General features: G+C 39.7%; 1 protein-coding gene across 2 annotated transcripts; it reads right to left on the bottom strand.

Annotated features, from left to right (window-relative positions):
* Window positions 1-2148: 2148 nt before the first annotated feature.
* On the bottom strand, window positions 2149-21288 carry mfsd6a (major facilitator superfamily domain containing 6a). Of its 2 annotated transcripts, XM_041781988.1 has the most exons (8): window positions 21036-21288; window positions 17540-19088; window positions 12233-12330; window positions 9633-9794; window positions 9416-9514; window positions 8594-8889; window positions 6343-6346; window positions 5603-5745 (listed from the first exon to the last, which is right to left on the bottom strand). In XM_041781988.1, exons 2-8 carry the CDS (start codon window positions 19084-19086, stop codon window positions 5738-5740), a joined length of 2214 nt encoding a protein of 737 aa, XP_041637922.1. In that variant the 5' UTR covers window positions 19087-19088; window positions 21036-21288; the 3' UTR covers window positions 5603-5737. The 2 variants fall into 2 exon arrangements, with proteins under 2 accessions (XP_041637921.1, XP_041637922.1); XM_041781987.1 differs by lacking the exon at window positions 6343-6346 and having other exon boundaries at window positions 2149-5745.
* Window positions 21289-22106: the final 818 nt, after the last annotated feature.

The following is a 22106-nucleotide window of genomic DNA, read 5'->3' as shown; positions in this document are numbered from 1 at the left end:
CAGATCAGAGTTCAACTCCTGACTTGTTCTGCTCAAAAACAAACATCTAATCCTGTCAGCACTTAATTGATACAATACAACAGATAAATATCAACTACTGACCAGTTCATTTAGCGTGCTTTGGTGCTAAAGCGATCCATCAGTGCATCCTTTATAAACACAACTGGCATTTTTGACATTTTTCATCAGGACCAAATTGTCCAACAGAAGAAAGGCCACAGCTTAAGCATAAAGTAATGCACTAACTGCCATTAAATCCTGTCAAAGCGCCCACAACAAATTCAAATAAGTGATTATCATGTTCATCTCTATTCTCCTCCAGTAATTGGAGCATCTTTAGGTCAGACACTGCAGTAATTCTCTACAATTTCCTAAGACGTGCCAGTGAATAAGGAGCTGGGTCTCACCTCGACCTTCTGTGTTTAATTTAAATCAAAAAATGTAGCATTGTTCTGCAGCTCGCGGTCATGAAAACATTATTACAGCGCTCATTATTAACGGACCACGCAGGACAAAACAGCAGCAGCAGCACACGCAGCAGAGGGGCTGGTGAGATTTCTCCACACATATCAGACAGGCCGAGTGTGCCAAGACGCTTTTGATTTTTATTATTTCTATTTATTTATTTATTTATTTTTACGACAGCGCATAGTCTAGTTTTTTTTTTTTTGAGGAAGCCTATTACTGTCCTCCCACACACACCCATCAGTAGCAGGCGCACCACGACCTCAATAACCCTCCACACACTCACTCACAGACACAGAGACCGCTTCAGTCCACCCAAGACTCCATGAAACTGGTGAGAACTCAGAGCGCTACTGCCACCAAGTGGATGATCGGATTCACAGCAGCTGCCAGTCAAACATCCTGCAGAATAACAAAGCAGTGAAACTGTTAGAACAATAAGGTACTTTTTAAAACTTTAGACACCCACTCAGCTAGAACTCAAGATAAACTACTGTACCCTTACTTTCCTGCCTGGTATAACCAGAAAATCAGACATTAAATTAAACACTTTTAAGGCCATCTCGAATATCTTAAGACCCCACTTACAAACTTCTAACCAGTTACAGTGGGGACACAGTTCTGTGCATGGTTTGTGCAGACTGTAAGATAGAATGCATGCAGTATTTTTCATTGTAGCTTCCTTGAGATACTAGCAGTGTGAACATTAACAGCCTGCTGCATACAAATTTGCAAAATCCTGCAAACCGTGTCGGCCTCAGCCTCTGCTCCAAAATCTTCTCCTCCAACCACTCCTCAGAAAACTTGTATTTACCATCATTTACATGCAGACATCACCCAATCACGTTAACTTGCTAGTTCAGTCAAGGTGAAAGGATGCACTGATTGCTCAGCAGGTTCTCAGTCAAGGTTATGGTGATAGTTATGAAGCACAGACCCTGTAAAGCCACATTATGTAATAACGCCGCATTATGTAATAACCCTAAAAATAGGACTTAGTGTGGGCTCCAAGGTATGCTCTACCCAACTACCTTGCCCTAACCCTAACCACTTAGTGGCTTAGAAAATGCGGCGCTATTACATGATGGATGGGACATGTATTACATTATTACATAATGCGGCGCTACAGACCCCCAGCCAACCTCCTTTGGTCATTCGAGGTCATCAATTGAGGAGTCTTTTCGAACAAAAACAAACTCCATAACTTTTATTTACCAACCATTTTTCTGAAAGCATGGGTTAATGATCTAACAAGGGAGAAAAGTTGGTAAAAAGTGGCACAAGCAGCTGCCAACCTTAGGTGTGATGCTAGTGAAGCAGCCTCTTGCAATCCAGCATGAATGTGGGTCTTGCAAAAAGTGTGAAGGTGCACGACTCAGCCTTTTGTTCAGGATGCAGCTAGATTTAGAGATAAAAAGGTATTAAATTGCATCTTATGTACATGATTTTTAGCTGTTAGGCTCATGAAAACCATTTCCTGTGACTAAAAGCGTCTTAATAGACATAAACAGAATCTAATAGAGTAATTTTCAGATCTTCTTCAGCTGTGAAGACCAGAAATCTCTACTCAAGCCACTTCATTTCTCATGTCTAAGAACTGCCTTATTTTGAGGATTATTATCTCGTCCTTTGAACCAACAAACACACAGCCAATAAGCTCACTCTGCAGGATTGTTTGTGAGATATACATTTAATATTGTTCAGAATAAATACACCGGTACTGTATGAAAGGGCTGTAATTAGCCATCATGACTCCTTCACAAAGAAAGAAAAACAGCCTGAGAAGCATTTCATGTTTAATTTCCTGTTAACAGAAATTCTTCATTTATTTCTATTTCTGAGGGTTTTTCCACCCCGAGGACACAAAAACACACTGAATACTGGGAATAGTTTGGCATGAAAGAAGAGCGTAAATATAGCGTGTCGATCATTGGCAGCTTTGATACAAAAATATTGGAATCAGGCTTTAAAAAGAGCCTCGGTGTCGATTACATGAACGTAGGAGGAAAGTAACGGGATGTTTGCATTAGAACAAGTCAGAGGATTAAAGATTGATAAATTTAAAAGAGGCACTTTTTCAACACAGCTACTTCAGTGTGCACGCAACTTTAAGTTTTATTAAAAAGGATAAGACGTCAAGTTTCATCTGTCAGTTAAAACTTCAAACTTAAATAACAGTCTTTCAGCACAATGTACAGTAATCAGCAGCTCCTGGAGCTTTACCAGAAACAGAGACACTTGCTTGCATCTTTAAAACATGCTCAGAAATTTAAATGTAATGTATTTGGATTTTAAACTATTAGGTCAGTTTAGTTAGTTAAATTTAAGGCTTTTTTCAAACAACTGTGGTTCAGTACCAGTTATTTAAAGCAGTATCATTCCATTCTGAAAAGAACTGAAGCTTTAAAGACTTCTGGAGCTGAGTGCAGCAGCTGGGCGTATGTTTATTTTGAGTGTTACTTAAGCTTCAGCCCTGAACGCCAGCAGGTCTGTTTAAGTTACTCCTGAACCTTTACACCTAGGGTGGAGCAGACACAGGTTTAAAAAGCCAGACTTATCTGATATAAGTCTCAAAACTTTAAAGTAAAACATGATGGCAACTCATTTCTTTGCTGGTATAGTCAATGAAACACAGTAGGTCAATCAAAAGACTTTGTTTTAGTGGATTAACAAAGAAATTTTTTGTTGAAATCTTTGTCAACAGTTTGACAGGTGAAGTTAGAATAGATGGGAATGTGTTACGTTCAAATTAACAGACACAGCCATGACTGTTCTCAATTTGAGTTAAGAAGTCTGTCATAGTCAAGCAAGACGGAGGAGATAAAACTACCTTCATTACGCCCAGGTGGTGCACTCGGCTCCTGTTCCTAAGTCAAGATTTTAAACCAAATAGTAAGTAAGTCATTCTATGTCGGCAACATTTCAGTATCAAAAAGTTGCCAACATATTTGGACAACAAAGTGCAAGAGTCTGCCTGCATTTTTAGAAGAAATCAAGATACTCTCAGATATTTTGTGCCTTGGACTTCTGTTTCAATGGTAATGATGATGATAATGTCTGACTTTTCTTTAGAATCACATCAAAGTGTTTAAATCTGGTATGTGACGACCCGACTAGTTCCACAGTCATCACAGCCAAAGTTTAAGTTTAATGGAAAGACAAGAAGAGTAACTAATATTATACAACATTGAAGTTTGCTACATAAAAATGATACTACATGGATAAATCAAGTTTTTACTAAATCTACAGTTTATGCTTCGATGAGGTTCGATGAAGCTGCAGCAAACATTTAACTCCACAGACGTGGATTTAACTGCCAACTTTAGTCCAGTGGGTCATTTTCTATAAGAGCTGATAAACTTTTCCTACCTCAGGTTATGCTCTCTTTAAGGCAGGGATGTCCAAACTTGTTCCACTGGGGGCCACATACAGAAATATATAAAGATGGTGGGGACACTTTAGAGCTCACCTTGAAATTAAAGTTAGTAAAACTAGTCTAATGTAGGTTAAGGTATACTCAGTGATTGCTTAAATAGCTAGTCGATGGCTGATAAGGCAAATAGCCAATAATTTCAAGATTTTTGGGGAGGCTAATAAGATTTCAGGGGGCTCTAGTCAGCTCTGGCTACCGCTGGCTCCGCCCATGAAAAATCATTGGTGCTGCTGTAATCCATCAAGATATTAGTCCTGGAAAAAAAAAAGCAATAATTCTTGTCAAAATGTTTGTTTACAGTATTAGCATGGTAGCACTGCCTTGTGCTGAAGCTAAGAAGAATAACACAGGTTAGCACAAGTTTCATGCTCTGTCGAGGGCCAAATTTCATTTAAAGGATTTCTGGCAGGGCACATTTGGCCCTCGGGTTTGGACACCCCTGCTTTAGGGCATTTCCACTTTGGGCACAAGTGCCACCCCTCCATTTCCCCTGATGGTCTGCTTTCACATTAATGACACTGATCCGTACCCGAGCACATGGCAGCTAGTAACACCCCGATCACTGCCTTTTGACCCTCTCCCTTCAGGCAGGTAAAAGGTCAGAAAGGCAGACAAACCACCTAAGACACAGCTTTCTTCTCAGGGCTGTGAATGCACTACTGTTTTAATACATTTTTCATGGCTTCTGCCTCTAAGTTGGTGATTGTTGCCAAAGTAAATTTTGTTGTGTAATATGCATGACACCAGCTACGACCCTCTTACTACTTGTACATCCAGCATGCAGCTCATGGGAAGAAATTATTCAGTTCTGCAGGGTCAGCAGCAGTTTTTGAAGATAGAGGAGGCATTTATAGTTGTCTTTATAACCTTAATCAAAGATGAATGCCCTGTACTTGAGCACAGTTACAGTCTTTGGGGCTGAGTGTACTCAGATCCAGGCCTTGGTCCCTAATGTGAAACCACCCCTGAAGCTTGTCAATCTAAAAATATGAGGTAAAAAAGAAAGGGGACCCCTGTGTTAAAGCAGTTCATGAATACCCAATGCTGCATCAATCCTAATGGTAAAATCCCTTTAAAAAAAGTGTTTGAATGCGTTAATTACAGGCTGGCAGCTGACTTGTCACAGCAGCTGTCAATGTTTAAAACACCTGTACATGTTGTTGAATCAAAGTGCTAAATAAAATCACCATTTTGTCAGTTCTCGCCAACAATTTAAGTTAATAACTTATTAAGAGGCACATTGTTTATGTACATTTGAAGGATTTCCTTCACACTTCACCGTTAAAGGGCAGTAAATACAGTGCACAGTGCTCTAAGGTGAGTGAAAAACACCACCAAATACACCTCAACATCCATCCCAGTGTTCAACCCAAAGTCCCCTTTGCAAAAACCTCCCTTCATCCAGGTCATTAGTCCTTTAAAAAAAGAGCTACAGTATCTTTACATTGCTTCTTATAGGATATTCTCTACCCTATTTAATGGTCACGTTTAAGCTAATCATTGTTTGTCAAAGCTTCATGATTCTAACTCAGATTTTAGGACTAAATTTGAGACAAACCGTCTTGTTTTGAAGGATCTTCCTGCAGTGACAAAAGCCCCGACAGTATAAATTAAACAGTCTATAAATAAAACAGTCACGCTTTGTTTTCTGCTGTGAACGCCGGGTTGTCTTTAGGCCCGCCTCCGTCTGAGGATGGCTTTGTTTGGTCTCTGTCAGAGTCTGAAGGTGGTTCTGGCTGGGTGGTGTCTGGTTGTGTGGGAGTTTCTGGGGTGGGTGGTTGATCTGTGCCGTCATCACTTGAGTTTCTGTGTGCCACCGCCTTGTACTCCGCCTGCTCCTTAGGTACCTGGCAACAGAAGCAAATAAACAATAATAGAGCATACTGACGGAGTTTTGCAGTTACATCCCATATCTCTTCTTTTATCTAAGATGAATAAATATCCTAAAACTGGGCTAAAGCAAAGAGCTAACTAGCGAACTACAGCTACCTTAAATACAAATACTCAATGTTAAAGCTGACATGGTACAAGCTGGATTATTCCAAGTGCTTCTTAAACAAATCAAACAAACTTACATTTAAAGAAAAAAATAACTTCCCTGCAGTCTGCACTACTCTGCCTACATCTTGGCCATCTTCATCTGACATCCTCAGCACTTCACCAACATGGCCGCCAGAGGGAGGGGAGGGGTAGGGTGACATCAGCAGGGGGGTATTTCATTCAGGTATGCCATGCAGCTCGTGTGACGTCATGAAAACGGGCGTGGGAGGTTCACAGAACACACAAACACATATGCATGCATGTACACGCCCACATGCCTCACACACTTCACATACAGGTACAGATGAATCACCGCATGCATCAACACATAGAGGAAACTCTGAACGACCTCCCCCCCACGAACACACCAGGTAGTTTTCCACTGGCACGCACACACATCTCACCTTTCTTTAGTTTGAGTGTGGGCAGCAGGTTAGAGGAAGAAGTGACGGAAAGTTCAGGTTAGTTAAAGTCAAATACCACCACTGTTATATCATAAGACAGTCTTATGTTATTATTACAGCATTATATAATTAATGCAGTATTACAATATTAATACAGTATTATTTTATTGTTGCTTTATGTAGTTTCAATTCAGCTTTTATCAAAAACATCGGAGTATAACCAGGAAGGAGTCTGTCTATTGTCAAGTTCAGCCCTCAGGTTTGTTTGATTTGGCTTTTGTCTGAGTATTTATTCAGAAATGCCCTAAAAGGACAAGATATAGAAGACACTCCCTTACAATTAAAGTTATCAGAATCTGATGTTTAAATATATTTAGATATCACATTTTTAAAGGATCTAATCTTTTTTCTAAATCACCAATAGAATAAAAAATACTGAAGTTCACAATAAGAAACAAATCCATACTAAACTGCAACGAATCACTTTCAAATGCTCTAAGGCTGAAGCTAAACTTGCTGTTTTACTCTGCATTCATGATCATGACTGCAAGTATACTTGACTTAGTGCAGCACGTGCTACTGGAGGATACCTCTAGAGGGCACAAGTGAGAGTTCAGGCTGCATAACAGAACTTGATGTGCAGAATGTAAACTACAGACATAGGGACACTCAATGAGAACAATTCTGAAATCAGAACTTCCATAATGAATTTGAAAAATCAATGATAACTTCAAGTCAGCTCATCGGTTTCTGACCTGGGGTCAAAGATCCCCAAGAAGGGAGGTGCCAAAGATTTTAGGCAGGTTGCAAGGCTTTTTCAGCTCTTAGGTTGTCAGAATTAGATCTGCACATATTATGTCATGCACTTATGGATTGAAACAAGCAGGGAAAAGGAAAAAGGCCAGGAACATCTTGATCAGCTCAGACTGATCAGACCATGTGTACTGAATATTTTCTCCTCTGAATGGACATCACAGCTCCAGTGTTATACATTTTTTTGAAGAAATTTTTTGGGGCTTTTTGTCTTGACCATGACAGCTCTGCTGAAGAGAGAAAGAACATATGAGGGGAGAAAAGAGCCAAACAGCACCAGGATCAGGAATTGATCCTACAAACAGTGAGTAGAGGGCTCTGGCCTCTGTATATGAGTGTCTGCTCTACCAAATGAGTTAAACCCAACCCCCTGTAGAGTCCTGACCTGCTGGTTGATCCCTGAAAATGTTCAGGTATGGGTAGAAAACACAAAATAATGTTGCAGGTATGGACATGGGTAAAAACAAACATAATGTGGGTGGATGGCAGGTGACAAAAATAAAAAAGATAGAAAATAATAGGCTACATGACAATGATTACCATTATTTCTACATCTAAATAAGTGGATCCTGTCAAGAATTAGTTCCTTGAAGCTTTGAGGTAATTTTAGGCACATTTTTCCTCAGTGTTAACTTTTTATTATCTCATACGTGGGTTTTGGCAAATGTGCTGTAGCTCCTTTGTGCCTATGTCATGCACGGTGTTAAGTTTTATTTATTTCTTTTGTAGTCTTTTGTTTTACTAAAGATGAGTGGGTAGTTGTTTTAAGAGAAGCATGAATTCATTGATATATGCAAGCATGTGCGAGTGTGTATGTGTGTGAGCGAAAGAAAAAGGCGCATCAGAAGGCTTATTTTGTGCTTCTTATCTGTATGTGTAACATGTTTAAGTCTGTGAATATTAAGAAATATGCAGCTGTTCAAAACCAAAAAGATCCCTCCTAAAGCCTCTATAGTTTATTTTTATTGATGTGTCAAAATAAACTCATCAGACACCTTTTAATGAGAACTAACAAAGAAGTAGCCATGGATGCATCTAGTACAAAGTCACCAGTTTACAGTGTCACCTGTAGATTCATAGCACTGATCATATTTCCATTTTTCATGTTTTTTCATTGCTTCCTGTTGTCACTTTCACATCCCCTCGGTCTCTACTCTTCTCCTGTCAGTCATGAGCATACTGCATTTCCCATGCGTGTTGTGTTCATTTTTAATGACATGCATAGCCGACCAATAGGGAATGTAGACAGCCATAATGTGCACCCGTACGTCTAGTTAGCAGAAAGTATATCTCTGACCTCATGGTAGCTGTGCAATTTAGACAGCTGGCTCACTAGAACATATCAAAGTTTTAAGTTTCAGCACTCCCACATACAGTGCAACTATTTCCTCTTTTCCCTATTAAATTATAGAACATTGTAGTTGATAGTTTTGTTTACCTGCAGAGGCCGTGTCTCCGGTGGAGGTCCGTTCCCCTTCCCCAAGTTCATCAGCTCTCTGATCTGGAAGACTGCGAAGGCAATGGTGACCCATGGGGCGCCTGAGAGCACCCAGGCGGGCCTGCTCACGTCCTCCTGCTCTTCCTGGTGTTTGGTCTTCAAGACAGGCTGGGCGGCGGCCGGGCGAGTCGGGGTCGGGCTACCCACGCCACCATTCTGGCTCTGCACAAGGTCAATAGTAGCAATGGGAACTGGGCTGGAGGGGACGGGGATGTTTTCTGCCAACATTTTGTCCTCTGAAGGACAAGAAGAGAGCGTCGTTAAACAAGCCGTGTATGGTAAGAGTGAAGCAACACTTTTCCAGTAAAACCAAGTTTGTTCTTTTGGCAAAGTTTTAAGTATTAACTACTCATAATAGCTTCTGCATATGGAGAGACAAACTCCTTTGAAAACTACAAACCATCTCTCCTTTCAGACAAACTTAATCCAAACAACTGCCACCTAAAAATCATCTTTACAATCAAGTGAAAGTTGGAGATGTCAATCTTGACTTCTACATTAATCCAACATTTTCTATTCAGGTTTGACAGTTCTTGTCTTGCAGATTAAATATGGACAAAACATTCATGCATTAATCTTAGATTTACATCTATTTGACTCTATTACTTTTGAAGGATCGAAGCTTTGATTTGCAGATCCTGAACCATTTAATTACATACTCATGTCAGTGATTTACATCTTCCTTCTGTATTTTAATCATCTCTCTGATAATTGGACAATAAAAAGGAGAAACTGCAGGTTTATATGGTTGAGTTTCCTCACCTTTCCCCTCTGTCTCTCCAGTGAGACACTGGATGAAGGAAAAGATGAGGAGGATGACGAGGGACGCCATGCCGATGCCTCTGAATGTCGCTGCAGCACCTGCAAAGAAAGACAGAAAGCAGTGTGAGTAATGATTGATAATGTGATGCAAAAGAAGATTTAAGTGCTGCTTACATAAATGTTCCTAACAGATTATTCTGTCTTCATCCAGACCTACCAAAGAAGTTTACGAATACTCCCCCCACCATGGCCCCACAGCCTCGGCCCAGCCCGAGGTGAAGCCCTTGCAGGATTCCCTGTGCCGACGTCCTCAGAGCCGGAGGGACGGCTGCACTCAGGTAGGAGATGCAGGCTGCCCAAACTGAGGCGTGCGTCACACCTGGAGGACACAGGGATAGAAAAAGTGTCACAGCTTACAGAGTCTTCACATCTATCACTGTAAAGGTTTAAGATCAATCAGCGTTTCTTTTTTCTCATGGAGGACACTGTTAAATATATCTAAAGGATTTATAATGTTCAGTTCACAGCTGGGTTGAGGTCTGACTATACTACTGTCTTTGTCACAGTGTACAAGCACAGAGGGAGAATCCACTTACTGACGACACCGACTCTGCTACCCATGGCGGTGATTTACCCACTTTCAGCTAGTTACCATTAGACCTGCTGTCTGCTGAGTTTGCCAACAATTCAGAAGGCGACAAACTGGTGGTACTTTCCCAACATGCCCATACGCTTTACCTACTATATAACAGGGATTCACTTTACTCAGCTTTTTCTATGCTTAGCACTCATGTTGATTCCCCTTCCTGGTTGCAGATGCTGTGGAGCATGCTCAGAACACCTAATCCAGTTTAGGTCTTATTGAGGCTTATGTTGCAAGAATAAAAAAGTGCAAAACTGTATTATCTAAGTGTGTTAGCCTGACTTTGAAAAATCCATATTTGTTCAGTTAGATCTGGACTGACATATTTCAAAGTTTGTTGTATAATATACTTCATGGTCACAAGAGATTGCCCTGCAAAGCCCTTGCAGCCTACATGGATGGGCTCAAAGCAGCCTTTCCACCCCTGCCTTCCACACTCTGCTGCCAGAGATGCATATTTGGACCTTTTCCTCTCTTGTGCCTCTTTCATTCCATCTTCCCATGGGACTTTTTACTCCATTGTTAACAGTTTAAGTCAGACAGACACAATCTTGCCTTTATCTGAGTGAAAGTGAACATACTGAATGCTACAGAGACAATAGATCAGTATGATTACCAGGAAATGAAATAACTGAAAAGAAAAGCTATTTAGAACTGAAACAGGGTCACTTTTGCACAGTTTGCTCTGCAGAAAGCACACAAAAGTCTATTCTGGTGGAGTTCTTCCTGATATTTTCTGTTATTAGGAGTCTGAAGGTTGGCACAGACTCAGTTTGAGACTTTTTAATTGTTTTACGGTTGGTTTCAAGTCAAAACAGTCGAACTTAAAGCAGAAAAGTGAACTTGTTTTCAGTTGTTTACTCTGCAAGGCGTTGGTGTTTCTTCAGGGTTAGACTTCTCAAACAAACACTAAGACTCTCACATCTTTCTTTTCATTTCTCTACGGTCAATGTTCACTGCTTTCACTCTTACTGTTCTTTATCTTTAAGACATGTCTACATCTTGTTTGACACTTGTCTTTACTCAAGTCTGATTTATTCTCCTTAATTCTCTAGTGAGTGTTGAGAGAAGCATTTTCTGCTCAAATAAAAGCACAAAAAAATACTCTATTCAAGTCCAGCGTATAATAAGCAACCTGTACTAAAAAGTAGTGCTATTTTTATGCAATAAATCAAATTAAAAAATTAGCAAAACTTAAGTTTTGATTAACTGGAACATGTTTTTGTGTCATAAAAGGAAATAAAGCCAAGTGGCTCAGACTTTGTGATTCAGCACATTGGTCAGAGGTTTCCTACTCTAACACTGATTTTCTACACATGAAATTTACTAAAAGTTTCAGTCTAAGCATGTGGACAATCCTTATTTTAAAACCGTTTTATAGTGAGTTTAAAAAATGGAAATGTACCTTTTAATTTTGTAGAAATTCTCTTTAAAAATACTATTTTTTAAGATATATTTGGGGGCGTTTTATGCAGAGATGAAGAATTTGGATAGAGTTGCAAACAGAGAAGAACGAGAGAGGGAGAGATGAGGGAAAGGAGCCACAGGCCGTATTTGAACCCAGGCCTCCTGCGTACACGGGAGTTGCTTTAACATCTAGGCCATTTGTGCCCTGTCTCCTGAAAATCTGATGTTATTTTGTGCAAACTCAAGTTCAGCTCCTAAACTAAAAAATGACTAGAATTCATGGATTCATTCAGTGATTTTTAACACATTTTTGTCATATTTGGGATTGTTAACAGAGTTTCAGTGATACTTAAGGGACAGAAATAGGAATTATCATGTTGCCATGATGGATAGTATGGTTTTAAAAATATCTATTTGTTTTATTCCCCATGGAATTAGCACTATTAAAGATAAACTACAGAATCAAATACGAGAGTTTCCTGTTCTGATGAGTTAAGACTCAGGGCGATCCCATTTATGAGTTTTATGTCAGACATGCTATGGTGCTCATACTGCAGCTGTTACACTGAACTGTTTGACTTAATTAACACGCGTCCTGCAGAGGCACAAAGTTCATTTCAGTGTTCCTAGAGCTCCATCTCTCCTGCAGGCTATCAGGAGGAAAAAGGCCGTCAGATAAGCGTCCTGTTAGACAAACACAGCTCCCATCCCTTCCCCTGGGTCCTAGTTTCCTAAACTCTCCCTGTAGACAGACGGAGACACGTTACCTTGAAGGACCTCCATGGGCAGGACGATCCAGGCGTTCTGCAGGTAGGAGATGTACAGGTAGCGAGCTGTGTTGCAGGCCAGGCCGATGTAGAGCACCCTGGGAGAGAAAGCGTGGAGGACAGTGTCAATATAGAACAAAAAAATCTGAATATTTCAGCTCTAAAGCAGAGGATAGAGACAAGGTCATTAAAGCAGATAGTTCAGGGGATGGAAACTATCTATACCTAAACTCATCGGTAGTTTATTGATGTTGGTTATCAATAGTTGGTAATTTATTCTTTCTGATTATCATACAATGCAGACAAACTCCTGCACACGATCTAAACTGCACTAATTTGTGGCAACATTTGGAAAAGTAGGTGGAACTTGCAAGGAACTGGCAGGTAAATATGGCTGAACATCATGAAGTATATGTGCTTTTTGATAGCACCACTCAAAAATAATGAAGGGCTAATCATTTTTGAAACACCTGACTTTTAAGACTACAGGGATCAATATTTTCTATTATCAAAAACAACAAAATAAAAACAACATTTGGTGACTAGAACATCTACGTTTGTTGCCGTGGTATAAGACTGACTTTTATCTTTCTTCTAGCCTGTTTTTAACAAGAATAAAACCCAAAAATACCAACATAAGATACTGTGACAAAACTTGACAACATCTAAGACAAATATAAAGAAGAAGAGAAATAAAAGAAATCACAGAGAATATCTGCATGTCAGCAGGTGGACTTCATGCTGTGCATTTTCTTCTTATTGTTCAGTGTGAGAGGATGTGACGCCCTGCTGCAATTAGACTTCCTGTTTTACTGGAAAGTCTGAGCCGTCTGCCGTCTCTTTAAATAAGGTCGATGAGAGGAGTGTTAATAAGTCACCTCAGATGGCACATGTCCTCTGCTGACCCTGTAGGCAGTGGAAACATCATCTGCCGCCACTTTAAAGCTTTTAGAGAGTTTACACTTCATCTAACACTTAAAAAAAACAGCAGCCAACAAGAGAGCCGTTTCCTCCTGTTTGTTTCATGAAAACTACAGACAGCAGATGTTTGAAAAGCTGATTATGGCAAATAATATCACCATGATTGTGACTGAGATCTCAACTGCTCTGTATCTCACTTTGTGCAGGAGTTTAAAATAATTAGTGACAGCCAAAAACATCAACATCCACTTTTTTTCATTGTTCCAGGGCTGACTCTTAAACAGAATGGCACATTAGGACCAAAGTAATCTTTGTTAATCCTTTCTGTCATCTTTTTTTAAAAGAGGCTGTGGCTCCCTCTGCTCCTCATAGAAATTCAAGTAAGATCCTTTTACCAAACACATGTGCTGCAGAGGAAACCTATGGAGAAATGAAGTGCAACACGGCATGTTGCACGGTGATTTAATCTAGGTTATGTTTTTTATATGATCGAGGGACGAATTGACAAATGGAATTGAAAGTTGATTAATTTCCCAGCACTAATAACAGCAGCAGGTTGTTAAAAGTTTAGATATTTAATTACAACAGTATTAATCTACTTACCATACTAATAACTAGTTCTGTCTATTCACCGTAACTCAAATGCTGTAAGAAAGCTCTCTATCTGGTAAAATGTCTTGTACACATTGCACTAATCAACTATCTTAAATAATCTCCCTCATGTAAATCTGCCCACATCCTAGCCTGTTTTCACTCTGATCATGTCTAGACAGCATCCTTGCACCCTTTGCACATCTTGCAGCCATACCATCAATGCACACATTTATTTTTTCTACTTAAGCATACATGTAAGCATACTTGGCCGTTAAAGCTGGTTCTGATTCTGATACCTAGGCCTATCTAAATTAGTGTTCAATCACCTGAATATACAAAATGATTCTTTGCTCCCTTCTGCGGTACTGTTAAACATGGGGTATGCAAAATCCAAGATGGTGGAGCCCATGGAGGGGGCCTTCCCCATGTGTGAATAAAATTATTACTTAAAGTTTAATGAAACAGTTCTTCTTATCCAGGTGATTAAACACCTATTCTGCTCAATTTTAAGCAAGTTTGCTTTTCTAAATGCTACACACTGCACCTTCAAATGACTCAAAACTATTAAAAAAAGACAGCAACCAGTGTAATTTGCATTGGCACAGTTTTGGTGTCCATTTTGCAGGAGTTTCCTTACATGTTTTAGTAATTAAAGAACAAATTACCCAACATCTTCTGTTCTGAATCAATGGAAAGAAAACTGACATGAATATAGTTTGACCTCTCTGATATTGTGAAAGCCAGGATGGTGTGTGGGAGTTTGCCTGCAATTTTCAGGCATTAAAAATGAGTAACTACTCACAATATTTGTGATATTTCTTTGATTTTACTAGTACTGTACCAAAGTTTAAAATTCTGGTGTGACATCCCTATAAGTGATTTTTTAAAGCATTTTTTATTGCAAACATCTGATCAGTGTTATAGGGTTTCGTAATAATAAATAATCTTCCTTTACATGTATTTAAAAAAATGTTCTGAATTTATTTCACATGAGAGAGTCATGAAGAGTCTATGAGTCATATTTGATGTCTAACTGAATATTCTGCATAATAAATATTTCTTTAAACAGAAAAGCTAAATATCAGCCTGCTGTGTGTTTCTGCTGATCTGTTCAATGAAAGGTGTGTTTAATGTTTAGTTAAATCTCAAAAGACTGGAACAATCCCATTGGTTATAAAGGATTTATTGTCAGGAAGCCGCCCGTGTGATCTGATGAGCATTGTTAGCATTCCTTCCTTGAACTGACGAGCTAACAGTGTTTTTCATGGCCAACGGCTCCTAGCTAAAAGTTTTCTCTTCTGTGTTAACAAACTTGTCAGAGCAGTTAGAAAGAGCTGAGTCATTAATGATTGATATTTGAATGTCAGAAGCTCTCATCTTTACACTAAGCTGCTGAGGATTTAAGATGATTCCTGTTTTTCAGACAGAGATCCTCGGCTGTCATGTGTCATCTCTGCTTGTGTGCTCAGTAAACGTTCGCTGGATGAACAAACACTGAGGTGATCCTGTCACTGATGAACTAATGAATGCTGCGAGGGTGTGTCCAGGCAGATCCGTTTGTTTGTCCTGGAGAGAGTCGAGAGGCTCTTCCAAAAACAAAACAGGAACAATGAAGAACCTTTAGCTTTTTAAGAAGGACATTTAACATATATGGCTAAAGAGTGCAGATTAGTCCATCTTTAGTTTAGAAACGTGAGCAGAATTAAATACTAAGGCTTCATGTGACCACAAAAAGAGAAGGCGCACAAATGAGATGATTCACTAATAATGGGTGAAGCTATTAACAGTGAATCATGATGTTTACAGTGTGTCCAACACAGAGAAAACACTCGGACGGGCCACCAAACTTTGTTTGTTTTGTTTTAACCAGTATGGCTGTCATTGTGAGGAGGTTCAGAAGAGGAGAGAAGAGCACTGGTATGTCTCTCTAATAAATTCTCAGGTTAAGTTCTGATGTCTCTTTTTGTGCCTTTGTTTTCATATTTTTTCTGCAGATGCTTGCCGCTAACGCTTTCCTGCACTCATGTAGGATGACTGTTGTGCTGCACAAGATTGTGTAAATGAAATTAGAACGGACAATAGTTTTTCCTTTGAAAACAAATGTATTTCTATAAGTGCAACAGTGGCACTGCTGTGAACTTAAAAGTCTTTCTGCAGGCAAACCTTTCAAGCATTACTGAATACAAAAAAATCACAGCCTAATCAATGGTCACATCAATGGTGATTAGATTAATTGTGCAGCCCTAATTAAAAAATAAAAAAATATGTCATTCTAAACAAGCATCAACATGTGGAACACCTGATGTGATGAGCATTATGTTTGACTGCAATCTTCATTCATTTATTTATTTGACGGATGTGTTTCAAACTCCATTTTCATACATTTTTTGAGGCAGAGGCATTATGCTTGCCACATCATGCAGATATTAAAGTGTTTATTTTTCTAGAATAGTGTGCAAAAAGATCACCCTTTTTTTTGTCTTATTAAAGTGAGAAAGACACAAAATGATCATTCTCTTCAATAAAACAATGAGTCAAAACTGTTCAGCCTTATTTTAAGCTACAAAATATTGTGTTTGTTATAACAAATGATAATTCGTTGCTTGATCCCAAATCTCTCTAGTGAATCTGGCTCTGGTGATGACAGAATCAAGCTGAATATGTAAGAATGTAGGGTCTATCATTTGAGCATTTTCATCTACTAAAAAATATGATCAAAAGAGGAGAAATGCACAAAAATTAAACAAGTAGATTAAAGTGGAGTGTGACACAACAGTGGGTGTGTATATGTACTTACAATGGGAAACAGTGCTTTCTATCACTGGTTCGCACACTGGTGTGCCTTGCGAAGTTGAATAACATTGCATCATTACTATAAATGTAACTTAAGATACTATAGCAAGAATTAAAGAGGCTATTTTGCATGGAAATAGATGTGATGTGCTTGAAGACAAAAAGAGAAGGGCTCTGTGGTTTCATATACATGGGCTTGATTCGCTCAGTTTATCTGGTGAAGGGGTGGTTGCATGAGTGAAAAAAATGGCTTAAATCCAAAATTTGTAGTAAAAAAAAATAGAAAAACTGCAACTGTAGTTTAAAAAGCAAGCCAAGGCACACTGTAGGTTTTAAAAATGATGGCTTTAAATGATACGATTTCCTAATTATTAAAGTCAACGAGAGTCAACTGCAATTTTTGATAGTAATTGATTTATTATTAGCTGTTAAGGACTTATTTTTTGTTGTGTTTTTAAAGCACGTAGATAATGTCTAAACCAGAACAAATTCAACTGGAGAGTTCAGAGTCCTAGTATTGTGACAACCCTAGCCAAAACAAATCGAGTGAAACATTTCAACCCTAACTCTGCAGGTGTTTCAGAGTTTCCAGAGCAGGTAGAGAGCTGCAGCCTGGAGGCCTCAGTCTGAAATCTAACACCACAATCTCAAATGTCCCCACTGCCTGCGAGGTCTGAGAGTCCGGCCTCTGAATCTCCACTGAGACTGAAACCCTGAGCATCAATGACACCATTGTCTCAGAGATCGCTGCTCACTGCCGCACAGAGCAGGATGGATTTAAGAGCTCGGTTTGAAGTACAGAGGTGCTTTAAGAAGTTAACGAGCAGTCTGGTGTGGTGGCAAACGCAGGACTTTCTTTGAGGTGTCTCAACACTTGTGCATGTTTGAACAGCTTTTCTCCATGAACCACAGCTCTTAAATATCATCAAATGTTGATTAACTGTAGATAAGTTCTGAAGTTAAAACTCAACTCTGCATCAACGTTAATGTGTGTCTTACCTGACGTGTCCGACCAGCTCGATGAACTTGTGGCTGGTGAAGTATGCAGCGAGCTCTGAGACGTGGCTCAGGACAGAGCAGACCCCAAACAGTGTGGTGGTCCCCTTCAGGTCCTCCAGGTGCCAGTACAGGAAGGTGAAGACGAAGCCGTAGCCAAAGCCCATGAACCAGGCGACGAAGAGGATGGAGCTGTAGCGCACGCTGCACAGGAGCTTCAGGAGGTCGCTGTAGTGGAACTCCTGAGCCGTGTCGGGGCTGATGGGAGTCTGGTCAGATGACCCGGGCTCTGGTAACGCTCTCGGCGGTATGTCAGCTTCTGCCACCACCCCCTCGGGGATCTCGTGTCTGTAGTCTGCACCTTTTTCAAAGTAAAACTGCGTGGCTACAATGAGCGCCACACCCATCAGTACGCCAAAGACGATGAAAGCAATCTGGTAGTTGTGGAGACGAAAGTCGGGGACGACGCAGCCTTTTCCGTCAATCTTGACGATAATGTGGGTATGGTCAATCCAGATTCCCACCAGCAGCATGGCCAGTCCCCATCCCAGTGAGCCCCACATCCTCTGGAGGCCGTAACGGTCCCGTGCTTTGCCGAGGTAGTGCAGGGTGACCGTGTCCACGATGGTGACGGCCGGAGCGCTGAAGAACTCACCCACGATGATGACAAGCAGGATGAGCAGGAAGATGGTCTCTACTTGGTCTTTGTTGTAGATGATCTGGTACTCCTTGGCTTTGGTTGGAGCAGGTGGCTTAGTGGTGGTCGGGGTTGTCGTGGTGAGGATGGTGGTGTTGTTTGGCGTGTTCTTGCCTGGGTTAGTCAGCGTGATAGGAGGGAGGGGGGCGGTGGTTGTGGCGTTGGTGTCAACACTTCGAATGTGTCTGGGCTGAAAACTGAAGAATGAGTCCATGAGTTCATGAAGTCCAGGGAAGTCTAGGAGGCTCCGGCGATTTCTGGTGTGGTTGGTTGCGTTGCCGGGTTGTGTTGTGTTAAAGGGCAGGGAGGTCGTTGTTGGTGGTGCCAACGTCGTCATGATAGCACCTTTCTCCTCACACTTCATCTCGGCTGGTTTGACAAAGCCGATTCCACAGTTAAACACCAACCAGCACAGGACAGAGAACAGCAGCACAGCCTTCCCTTTTTTGAAGCGATCTGCCACCACACCCCAGAAGGGGGCGCTACAGAACTCAATGAAGTAACGGATACCAACGAGCAGCCCGCTGCGGCTGGGAGACATGCCCAGCTGTTTATAGTAGACGGGTAGGAGGGGATGCAGCGAGCCGTAGGCGGCGTAGAAGAAGAAGTAGAAAACTTTGGAGATGAGGAGGTGGCTGTTAATGCGGAGGCACATCCTCTCACAGCAGTCTATGGAGTCCAGATCCGCGGACGGCGGCTGCTCAGGCGGCGTGCCTGTGGTGGGCACCACAGCCGCAGAGTCGCCCGCCTGCGGCTGCATCGACAGGGTGTTGAATGGCTCGGCCAACACATACTTCCTCTTCTGCTCCTCCTCATCGTCTGTCAGGATGGCAACCTTGTCGTCAGCTGCCATATCTGTGAGATAAGGAAATGAGGGAGTTTAGCAAGCAAATGATGCAGGATTCACTCTGCAGCCTGCAGCTCAGTCAGCTCTGACAACCACAGTCCAGTCTGTCAGGAATCCCACCACAAGCAGTATTCAAAAATGCAACTATTCTTCAATAAAACATGCTTTAAAATGCGTGTTTCTCAAAAACATCAGCCTTTACTAATACAGATTATTTCTCTATCAAACATGTCTGCTGTACTTTAAATAACACACTTATTTAATGGCTTTTATAGAAAGTGAAACAAAAAGGAGTATCTGGACTCAATCAAGATTTATTTGGATAACGAGATGAGCTAATCATTCTTATATCAAGTATAATAATATTTATGTAAATGTATAGAGTATCATCAAAAACCTACTATGGTTCAAAGTTCAGCTCTTTAGCTACACAGATACAGTAAAAAAACTCTAGTGAAAAAAGAGAAAATTCAAATAGGGATGCGTGATATTATCAGCATTATAGTGGTATTAGCAGATATTAGCTTATAAAGTGAATTATCCTAATTACAGATATTAAAACTTTTTCTGATATTTTGGCTGCAAAAATTCTACATAAGCTGAAGCTTTTTTTCAAATTCATTATCATTTCTTAAACTTCAAATGTACTTTAAAGATTATGTTAATTTGTTTCACCTTAAACTTCAAAATTTTGGGGTCTGAATGATATTTAAATATCTATATTGACTTGAATTAATTTTTAAATATCTGCTTATCAGTAAAAGTCTAATATCGCGCATCCAGAGTAGAGCTGTTTTGATGAAATATAATACAGGTCACACAATTCTGAAACCATTTCTTCTTGTATAAAGAGTATTTGTTGATTTTATCGAGGTTTCATTGTGTGTTTTGGTTGATATCTTGCCTGTTATGGTACAGATGCAGGAAATAAACAATAGTTAACTGTCCTTTCTCAGAAAGATATTGCCTTGTTCCACAATAGATTACAATTTTATCAATTTGAGTTTCTGCAATAAAAACACAGCAAAAGTTGGAATTTAGAGCGATAAATGCTATCTCAAAAATCTGGTGTGATCAGATTAATCTCAAGTAGCTATTAACTAATGTAATTCTTGCAGATTTAGAGATTAAAAAACACAATTAATTTTAGGTTTAAGGTAAACCATGATGCCAACAGCAAACCTCCAGCTCATACAGATTCTTTATTATGAGTCATATCCTCATTGAAATGCCTACAGTAATGCAGAACCCTTTTAATGTCCTATAAAGCAATATCAAAATAGATGTCCAAGTTCATAATAATCACATCATGAAGATTCAAATAGTAATGAGCCTGGAGAAACTCACTGCATTTATTTAGAATAACTTCATTTACTTTTCCAGACTTTAAATTAATAAAAATTGCGTAAAGAAAGGATATTAAATGTCTCTTTTGTCCAGTCCTACTGTAGACTTGATTGTGGCCATGTTCCAGCCTTTGAAGGTCCATAAACCACAGGCTGATGGCTTTTACTAAGTCATGAAAATCAATCACTGATCTTTAAAGCATTAATGATCAATAACAGCTCTCAGAAGAACAACACTACCTCAAAATCAATGGCAAGAAATCAGCCTCAAACGGCCGCTGAAGGTCCGCGGACCCCAGCTTGGTAACCGTCTGTCCGTCACTGACTGTCACTGACGGCTCTGATGCGGAAGTCATTGGCATTTTGAACAAAGCTCCTGTTTATTTAACACAGTAAAACACTCAAAATTTATCACATTTCATGAAGAAATTACGTAAATTAGCTAAAATACCGTCGCCAATTTACAAAGTAAACCAATTACTCAGGCGGGAAATAACTCTACCGTTGTTTCCTTCACGTTTAAGCCTCATGTGAACTATTTTAATCGTTTTAAAAACCGGAAAAAATTTTGAATCAAACTCCAGTTTTAAAGGGAATAATCTCACTCACCTGCTCAGGTCACCGCTCCCATTAATTTATGACTGCGCAGTTTCTTCTGAATTTCTCTCTCTTCGCTCGGACATTTTTCACATAAAATCGCTCACAAAGACTTCTTTTAATTTACAGATAAAGGTTAAAATCAGCGTAACATTTCCACCCTTAAATTTGACGTGAATTAAGAGCGTTTCTCCGGCTCGTTTCTCTTTGTATTGAGAACAACAGCAGCCCGTCTAACCGGAGCTCCCACCTGTCTCCACTCACAGCCGTTAAGTCCGCCATGATGGATGATACAGCTTCCGGGAAGCGCCTACAAAATAAAAGTCATTGTTAGTAAATGTTGCATTGTTATTGGCGGAATTTACATCAGAAATACTAAGTGTGCATAAAACGGTCTTTGAGATATAGTTTTCCCTCTTATACAGGTTTAATGAGCTTATGTACAGTGTTTTTGAGCCATACTGTGTTAAAGAATATATATTTTAAGTTTTTCTTTATGGCACTTTATCTTATATTTTAATAGATACGATTTAAAATGTGTCTTGATGTATTTTAATACTCTTTATGGTATAAATCTATTAAGTTTTGCAATTTGAAGAAGAACTATGTGCACATTGGAATTGGTAAAGAATTATCAGAATACTTGATACTACAAAAAAATTAAATATTGTGCATCTGTTGCAGTAATCCATAAATTTCAGTTATTTTTTAACTATTCATAAATTCAAACAAGCTTCAAAGCAAAGTACAAATGTAAAAAGAATCTTTCAAAATTTAAACTAGGTCTGTTAAACATTCAATTTATCATCTTCTGTTATGCTGGATGTAGACTTCCTAGAACAATTAGAGGAAATAAGCACTCAACTGACAATAAACTATGGCTAGTTATGGTTGACAATGTCTTGTTTATTCAGTATCTGCTTGCTTTTTATCAGCATCTGTGCTATTGTTATAGCTCAGTACCATTTAAACGGAGGGTTCTCCTCCGCCAATATGTCTTTTAGTCAATAACTTTGAAGTGAATAATAAAACTAGTTTCCTAACAATGATTCTGGACTATTTTACCTCAAAATTGTATGCTTC

Source organism: Cheilinus undulatus, linkage group 24, assembly GCF_018320785.1.
Source record: "Cheilinus undulatus linkage group 24, ASM1832078v1, whole genome shotgun sequence".
Classification (NCBI taxonomy): domain Eukaryota; kingdom Metazoa; phylum Chordata; class Actinopteri; order Labriformes; family Labridae; genus Cheilinus; species Cheilinus undulatus.
This window is presented reverse-complemented; position numbering and strand designations above follow the sequence as displayed.

Bases quoted from the DNA above. Each gene is read 5' to 3' on its own strand.
- mfsd6a (XM_041781987.1), bottom strand. From the start codon at position 19,086: ATGGCAGCTGACGACAAGGTTGCCATCCTGACAGACGATGAGGAGGAG. The intron at 9,795-12,232 runs GTAACGTGTCTC...TGTGTCCTCCAG, and splicing joins GCCCATGGAGGTCCTTCAAG to GTGTGACGCACGCCTCAGTT. The intron at 5,746-8,593 runs GTAAACAAAACT...TTCTGTTGCCAG, and splicing joins CGGAGACACGGCCTCTGCAG to GTACCTAAGGAGCAGGCGGA.